A 9,291-nucleotide genomic window follows, 5' to 3' on the forward strand; every position below is an offset into this window, starting at 1 on the left:
TTGACTTAGTGCAAATTAGACCCCTGTCTACATGCAGCCGGCTGCCCAAGCCTCCAGTTCTTGGCCTCAAAGCCCAGCACAGCCAGGGAACTGAGGTAGAGGACAGGGAGCGAGCCAGGGGCTCCCCTGAGTGAGGTTCCCATGCTCCCTCTGACACTCGCTCCTTCTAGCCACAATTCCCAAAGCCAGTCTCATCTACTGTTCTTCCCCTCCCTCCAGATCGCCCCACCCGGGCAAGTCCAGTGTCCTCGGAATGTGGGGAGCAGACACCCCCTGCCCCCATCCTCCTGCCTGGCCCACAGCAGTCAGCAGCAGTAAGGAGGGCGGAAGGAACGGAGAAAGAAATGGGAGATTGCGTTCTGCGCAATCCTCAAGGGCTCCCAAACCAATTCCCTGTGGGCCCAGCCCCAAGCTCCCTGACGCCTCTCGCCTCCTCTCCCAGCCTCCTCCTGGAAGCCACCCCACACTAGCAGGTGACTCAGAAGTCCTGGGTCCCTCCCCAGACACACCCGCCCCCCTCCCCAGGATTGCTGGGAAGTAGGGCCCTGCAATCTGCATTTTTAAAGAGTTCACAGCTGAGTCTCCTGCAAACTAAAGTTCGAGACCCCCTGTCCTTCTTTCTCTCTTCCTCCTCCTCAAGCTGTAAGAGCAAAAGCTATGAAGCCAGCATGGGCTGCCTTGCCTTCGTCCCTCCGTGGTAACCTGCAGGGGGCTCTCCTGCAACTGCAGCTGCGACATGTATCTCTGACCACGAATACATTTTCCCATCACGTTACATGTTCTTCCTTACACGTGTACTTCATCACCAGCGTTTGACTTAAAATTCAGAGAGCACCTTCGTAAACTCTCTCATTTGATTCTCACAACCAAGCTTCCAAGTATTTATTCCCATTTTACAAATGCTGGGCTTCCAAGCGGTACACAGCTGGCAAATGGCAAGAACTACCTGAACCCAAGGGTTCTGATTCCAAACCTCAGTTTCTTTCCTCCATGACAGAGCTGCCTCCTTTCCCACTTGTGGGCATTTGGTGGCCTCATCTTGTAACATATTTATACGAGAAATATATTTTAAGTCCAAAATGACTTGCAAAATTTAAAAATGCAACTTATTCCTAAATTGAGGTTAATCCATACTTAAAGCATTCTAAAGAGTTTTAGCCTCCCTAACCCTCAAGTGACAAAATGACATAAAAAAGAGGTTAAGGATGCTCCATAAATCTTTTGGACAAGGTTTCCAAATAAACCTTGACAAGTTCTATCTCGACCCCTTCCTAATATTACTAACCATTTCTTATTGTTCTCAAGGGTCCCATCAGAGTTTAAGTTTGTTTCCAGAAGCTGAAGTGACCAGTAGATAATGTCCCCGTTCCACATCAACAATTCATCCTGGAGAACACAGTCAATTTCCAAATGTACAGATCTAAGCATCTCCTCCTCTGTTTGAAAAGTCCCACGACTTCCCACAACTCACACCACGGAGCCCACACTCTATTTCCAGCTAATCCCCACCACACACCCTTCATGCTGGCTGCACTGGGCAACCATCCCCTAAGGTACCAAGTGCTTTAACGATGGCATGCCTTTGCTCCTGCCTGAAAACTCCTAACTCGTCCTTCAGAGTCAAAGGAATTCAAATGTGGCATTTTGTGAAGCCCGTCCTGCCACCTTAGCTATAACACTTTTATTATGGCACCTAAATAGCTAGTCATACACACAATAATTTTCTCTGCCAGAATGCAAAGGCCTTGAGGCTGAGCTTGTGTTTAATTCACCTTAACATCTACATCTCCTAGCATTGTGCCCACTACCTCACCGGGTTGAAGCGTTAAATGACTATCACCAGGTAAGAGAAATTATAGGATGTACTCAATAAAACAAAAACTTAAACACCTAAAGACAATGTCTAAGCACTTCAAACTGCTCAAAGACTTCCCATTACATGAAAAATTATATATTACAATAAAATTAATACATTAAAAAAGAAATCATATTTCTATAGTACCTGAAATGAAACAAATCCCAGTTTCTGTGTAGTGAACTAATGAGTGAAAAGACATTCTTTAGTTTGGGAAAGAGAAAACCATCATGGATACCACAAGCTCAGCTCCTTCCTTCTTCCTAGCACCTAGATTTTTGTGTGTTATGAGTGCTTTACAGTCAACAAGTATCTACATGCTTACCACATGCACAACACATTTTCCTAGAAACCAAGAACAACGTTAAAAAAATGTTAGCCAACATCTGTGCTCTTAAAGATAAAATCTTGGAGAGATAAGACTTAGATACATAAAATAATGAGAGAAGACATTAGGCACTCAAGCAAATTGCACAAAGTCTACGAACTGTAAGAAATCTGAGAAGGCAGACCAGTGATGAACTTCTCAGGGCAGGGTTTACTAAAGTGGGATGGGGGAGGGGCGGAGGGTGTGGAGTCTCAAACATGATTACAACTTCTGTGAGGATTTATCGTGGGTAGCCAGAAAAGAAGACAGCTACAATAAAGCTGGATGTGGATTTCCACCCAACAGGACAAAAGAATTCCCTTCACTAATACTGATGGTACAGAACACAAATGATAATGACAATAATGAAATAACATTTATTGAGGGCCCGCTCACTGTATAGAGAGTATGTCAGGCTCTCAGAGCTCCAGGAACACCAGGAAGGGAGTCTGGCAGAACTTTCCAAGCAGTGGGGCCTGCAGTGCCAAGAATGCGAGTGCCAGAGTCCTGAAGGCCAGTAACCTCCAGGCTTTGAAGAGATCATTTATCCCCCGAGCCCATGCCACACAAATATTATCATTTTATACACGTGCCGCGATGTGAAAAAAGCTGGGAAGCACTGAGGTAATCACTAAAGAAACAAAGCGAGTTTCAGAGAGAACATCATAACGCAGCAATAGAGAGCCACAGTAGTCCAAACCCTGTTATTGCATTAGAATCATCAGGGGCACTAAAGAAAACAGAGATACTGGAGTATTCATCCAAGCCCTACATCTGAAACTCCAGGGATGTTTTTTTATCACAAGTGATTCTGACGTACAAGGTTAATTATCACTAGTACAGAAATGACTGGAACAAAATCTAGGTAGTTGCACAAAATTTAACGTGAGAACTAGGTCCTTTGTATTCCAAGTGTCCTCCAGCAGTAACTGTATCACCTGAGAGCTTGCTAGAAATGCAGATTCTCAGGCCCCATCCCAGACGCCCTGACTCCAAACCTGTATTTTAACACGACCCCTCAGGTGACTTACAAACACATTTAAGGGCAATGTCTCAACACTGACAGCACCCTGGAATCACCTGGGAGCTCTGAACATTGCTTGGTCTGGCACTGGGGAGATTCTAATGTGCAACCAGGGTTGAGAACACTGATCTAGGAGGAGCCTGTTAAGATTGCCTTCCTCGGCCCCACCCTCAGAGATCTCAATTCAACACATCTCACTTGGGGCTTGGAAATCTACATTTTTAACAATTTTTATTAGGAAAAAGCAAATATAAACTCAAACCATACTCCAAAGGAGAAACTGTCAAGATCCTGACAGCTGAAAACAGTGATTAAGACAGGGAAAGAATTAAAATTAAAAATCACATTCTTTTTACCTTCCCTGATAAGAAAGTCATTCTTAGGAAATATTGTTTTGATTCTAAATGACTTATAAGGAATTTAGCCTGAGTCTCATTTTCACCAAATGTGAAATGAGGGGTTTTTACTTCCTTCTCTCTCTTCCTAGCGCTTAATGACCTTGTACAGCAACAACTGTCACCTCTAATAACTTGGGACTTCACACTCTCCGAGGTGCCTCCGTGGTTATTTTGTTTGCGTTTTGATCTTCCTACTCGCCAAACAAAAAGTCTCTCGGTAGGTTGGGCCTTTTAATTGTTGACAGATGTTCTTGACAAGCCAAGAGACCTTGACTTCAATCCCAAACTTCACCCAGCGAACTCACTAACGTCAGGCCACTCGCCTGGCCTACTTTAGCTTCCTCATATGTAGAATTCCAGGAGGTAACCTTTAAGTTCTATATTTTTATGAAATTTCCATGAAGATCAAAGGTGAGAAGAGAGTGAGAAATAAGGTCTTATTTAAAAAAAAAAAAAAACTTGAACATCTCACAAATGTCTCAAAGGTCACATGTCCAAGATAGAATTCTTGATATTTTCCCTCAAACCTGTCCCCTCACCCACACCCCTAGTCTTCACCATCTCCATGAATGCCACCCTCATTTTCCCAGTTACAGCAGCCAAAAACCCACCGTTCTTCCTTTTCCTTCAACCTAAGCCCAATTCACCAGCAAGTCCTACCATTTCTATCTCCAAAATAAATCTCGAATCCACCCCTTCATCAAAGCCAACAATTCCCTCGCTGGATGCCTGCCAGAGCCTCCTCAGTGGTCTCTCTCCACTCCTGTCCTTGCACTGCCACAATCCATTTTCCCCAAAGCAGATTTCTCAAAATAAAAATTAAATCACCTCACTCTCCTGTCCAACACTCCTCAATGGCTTCCCATCGCACTAGGAATAAAACGGAAGCTCCTTATGGAGCTCTGGTTGTGCTCATCTCACACTGATGCTCCGCCACCCTCTCTCCTTTCAGCACACCGAGCTCCGCTCTGCCTTAGCACCTGCTGGAGGCTCCATGCACAATGCCCTTCCTCTCTTCCTCTATACAGTGTGAATCTTCCTGCCTGCGGGGCTCGGCTTTAAGGCTACCTCCCAGAAGCCTTTCCTGACCCTCTTTAAAGTGGGTATTCCCTGTTTTTTTCTATCTCAGTCACTGTTTTCTTTCCTCCACTGCAGTTACTGCAATGTGCAATTATTTTTATTTGCTCCCCCCCCCCCCCCCAGCCCCTGCCCCACCTTCTAGAAGGGACGGTCCATGGAGGCAGCTATCTTGTTCTCCAACAACTAGAACCTGGCATAACAGGCATTCAATAATTGAGAAATGTAAATGAAGCTACTTTTATTTTACATATATTATCTTATTAACTCTTTGCCATAACCAGGTGAAGCATTTATTATCCCCATTTTAAAGATAAAGCAACTAAGAGCCAGAAATATTAAGAGATCTATAGCTTTCAAGTGCAGAAACAGGATTCAAATGCAGGTCAGCACTGAGATGCCTATGGTACTTCAGACGCCACACTGCCTCCTCCCCATCCCAGCTCCCAACACCTCGACCCGACCCTCTGCCTACACCCAGTTTCTTACCCCTTCTGTCCCTAAGATGTCATGTGTTTCCCATTATATAGGCTTCCCAGTACTCATAAGTTGTAGATAATAAAAGCAGTGGCAATTTTGCCTCCCCAGGGACATCTGCCACTATTTGGAGACATTTTGTTTGTCACAACTGGGGAGGTGCTACTGGAAGCTAATAGGTAGAGGCCAGGGATGCTGCTAAACATCCCACAATGCACAGGACACTACCCCCAAAGACTTATTTGACCCAAAATGTCATAGTGCTGAGACTGAGAAGCCTTGCCAATAAAGAACCAGCTTAGAGCAGGGGTGCAGTTGCCACTGACCACAGGAACTAGGCAGGTAATGTAAATGAGTCATATAGGACAGATGTAAGGGAAAAAAACCAGTAGTTTTTATCATCTATCTTTTCCATATTCAGGTTACATTTTTTATTATGTTTTGTAAGCAGCATCTTACACTACAGTTTTTCACCACAGGCATGCCTTGCTCACATGTTTAACATGTATATTCTTCACTTCCACGAAGGCAAGTACCCCTTCCATTTTTCCTTGAAACACAGAGCACTCTCCAGCTATTCCTGTCTTCCCTCTTTTGATAAGGAACGTGGGCATAAGAAACATGTCACTCTTCTCTCAGCTGTAATTAAAATACAGCCGTATCCGATGATAAATGGCAACTCACAGCCCCAGTTTTGGGAAAACAATAGAGACTAGGAGAAAATCTGGCAAACTGAACTGTGTCCCCATTTAAAAGAGGGGAAGAGGTAAATTATAATACCGGGGGATTGCTGCCATGCAGGAACGTCAGCTCAGTGATGCCAGTCTGCTTCTGCGGAGAGGTACGACATCAGACTTTGAAATCACTGATGCTTCCCTCCACCTCACCCCACTCCCGGATTCTGATTCAACTGCTCTGATGTATGGCTTGGCTATGGGAATTGTTTAAGCTCCCAGGTGACTCTAGTATACAGCCAAGACTGGGAACCAGCAGTCTAGTCCAGGTCTCCCACTTTCACACGTGTACAAACGGAGGCTTAGAGAAGCTAAGTGCTCTGCTCAGGCACCCAACTGGTTTGAAACAGGTATAGAAGTAGAAACAGTTCTTCTAAGGCAGTGTTTTCAAATTGCGGGTCATAACACTAGATCATGAAATCAATGTAATGATTTAGAAACAGCATTTTTTTAAAAGGACAGAATAGTAAAATCAGAGTGCATTGTACCTTATATAGATAAGTGTTATTACACGATTCTTTGTTTTAAATATATGCACATATGTGCTGGTTAATCCCATATGCCTTTTCAAATCATTCTCCTCCCTTCTCTGCTTTGCTACCAGACCCAGGAGGATGACCCTACAGAATGATTCAGCTGGGCCCCTTGCCTGAGAGTTTCCAGTTGGTCAGCCAGTAAGAGGCACCAGCTGGAGATGAGGATGGGAGGAGTGTGTGGGGTCGCTCTCATTCTCCTGCAGAGCCAGAGATGGCAGCACCTTCTCATTGTTGACAGGCCCTGCGTGCTTCAATGTCCTTTGTGGGTTCCTTAAACATGCTCACACTTTTGAAAATAAGTCCACTTATTAAATCTATTTCCTGCCAGGACACTGACATACATAAATAGATCAACAGACAGACAGACATGTGCCTAAATGTACTGGACTGCATTTTCAGAAGTGTGAGCAGATGTAACACAAATCGTATTGCTTACTGTGGGCTGTGGTCAAAAAAGTTGGAGAAACACTGCCTCCCCTGGCTGATACAGGGAGCTACTGGGTTGAAACTTCTAAAAATAAACATTTTAAGAACAATTCTTTATGACTGTTACCATTAAATAATAAATAATGTCCAAAAATAAGAAAAGCATATATGTTTATTAAAATGGATTTTTTAACAGTGCTTAACCCTGCCCAACAGCAGAAAGGGCCACTTTGGTAGATTAGCACATATGGAGGAGATGAGAGAAACTGAACTAGGGACCCTTACTCAGTGTCTTAACTCTTAAAAATTTGTGCTTCTGCCAGGGAGCCTCAAGGTATAGTATCTTCCTAAACATAAAAGAAGCAATTTTTGTCATAGTAACGTCCCATACTAAAAAACTGTACAGTGTCAGCTCAACTCTCACCCATTCTGGGAATAAGTGGGGAAGAAGAGAGGAAATGAGTCAGCTTTCAAAAATGTCTAAACTCTGATCCTCTTTGCAGGCCCAAGCATATGGGGCCAAAGAAAGAACCAAACATCCCAGGTTCAATCATTCTCCAGAATTCTCTCTCAAGCTGCCCCACAGCTTCCTGTAGATGATTAGCAAGGACACAAAGTCTCTAGACCTTAGTCTGGTCATCGAACATCCATACATCTGATGGCCAGCGACACCCAAGAACATGGGACAGCTCCTTCATTGTACCTCCTTCCAATGCCCAAAAAGGTAAGTCAAGTAAAGTAACACAGTCTTATATTAACACAAAACTGTATTTAGCTAAGAGCACTACTAAATTCAAATATAAGCCATCCAATATAAGAAGATTCAACGGAAATGCAATTACAAGAAAATACACATGCACAAAAGAAAATGCAATAGATATTATTCTGTGATTTGTTACTATAACCTCCCTGAAGAAGTGATGCCATTCCATATTTCACCATAAAGTGGTGAATGTTGATATTAACCATTCAAGAAGAATGCCACTTCATTCTGTCACCAGACCTCAAATCAGTATTACACATGTGCTTTTATAACAACTAAAACTTGTTAAATGCTTTAGATGCAAAGTGCCTTCCCATATATTACCCACGCCTTCTAGTTCTGCTCCTCAGGACATGCCCAGGGACTAAGTAGGACAGGTAACAATCCCACATCACAGAGAAGGAAAGGTCTGCAAAGGAAATAATTTGAAACTGAAACCCAACTGAACCACTGTGCACTGGAGCTGGAGCCCATCTCATCGCCTGTCCCATGCTGCCTCCCCAAGGTGAACTTCTCCAACCTGTACACCAGCAGCGCTTGTCAAGCTCACCACTGCAAAAAGGAGGAATGTACTGAAAAGACAGAATTACTCTACGCTTAAGTCTACCAAATAAAAAAAAAACAGTACCCCCATAACAGTATCAACCTTTCGAGCCCACTAAAACACACACACACACACACACACACGCACGCACACACAGTGATGACTCTGGCTTTTTATGATTGAGTGGCTTCTAGTGGTGGCTGTGATCTCAAGGGACGCCAATTTGCTGCGCTCTATTCCTCGGCCTATACTGAACTCCAAATTCTTTTGGGTCACTAAGGGAATCTGAAGACATAAGAAGAGATAAATCACCGATAGTTAAATAATTCAGTAGCCAAAGCCTATTAACGGCATTATATAGGAAAGGCAATGTTATAGAATTTTACTGGCTGACTTAGAAAAATCAGGCCTGTTATCCAAACTGCTATAACTTGCCTTATCAGAATGTCAATCAGGAAACAAAGGAAACCTCAAGTCGGGCCACAGCCTATGAATGTTTCAACTTTATTTTTTTCAGCACATTGTTACACAGCATCCATTCGGTGCATGGTCGCGGGAGAGGAGGGGAGCCCTCCCCATCCCACGTTCCCAGGTCAGCAGAGGGGATTAAGGCTCGGGCGCCCGGAACACCACACAACCTGGAAAGTGATGTGCCGAGGGGAATCACAAAGTGCCACCGGCGGTGTTTGCGGCCAAGAAGAAAAAAGCACGCTAAAATTTAATTGTAAGTTTAGCAACTTTCTAAGACAGGGAAAGTGCTTTGCTTTGAGCTCAACGGAATCGCTTCCAACCCGAAACAAACCATCCTCCCGGGCAGGGGCCGAGATAACGGGCAGGCGGCCGGTCGGCGCCAATCAGCAGCGCCCCAGTGTCGTTAGCGCAGACCTGCCAGCCCGCGGCCAGGCCGGGCAGCTGTTGATCCCGGGGCCATTTTTTTAAAGCAGAGTCAGAGCGCGGGTAGGAAGGGCGCGAGGAAGGCTGAGCCCGGGGAGGGGGAGGGGAGGAGGGAAGGACGTCCCAGAAAAAGTCGGAGAGGGCTGCAAACTGGCGGAGCCCGGCCGGCGGGGCTCGGGGCGCGGGAGGGGAACGG

General features: G+C 44.7%; 1 protein-coding gene across 1 annotated transcript in view; it reads right to left on the reverse strand.

Annotated features, from left to right (window-relative positions):
• The window catches only part of DPY19L1 (dpy-19 like C-mannosyltransferase 1), a 104,201-nt gene that overhangs the window by 94,058 nt on the left and 852 nt on the right, over positions 1 to 9,291 (reverse strand). Inside the window, exon 2 of the mRNA XM_046668934.1 lies at positions 9,004 to 9,179. Coding sequence (XP_046524890.1) covers positions 9,004 to 9,179 — 176 coding nt within the window. The remainder of the gene's footprint in view (positions 1 to 9,003; positions 9,180 to 9,291) is intronic.

Source organism: Equus quagga, chromosome 8, assembly GCF_021613505.1.
Source record: "Equus quagga isolate Etosha38 chromosome 8, UCLA_HA_Equagga_1.0, whole genome shotgun sequence".
In the NCBI taxonomy this organism is placed as follows: Eukaryota; Metazoa; Chordata; class Mammalia; order Perissodactyla; family Equidae; genus Equus; species Equus quagga.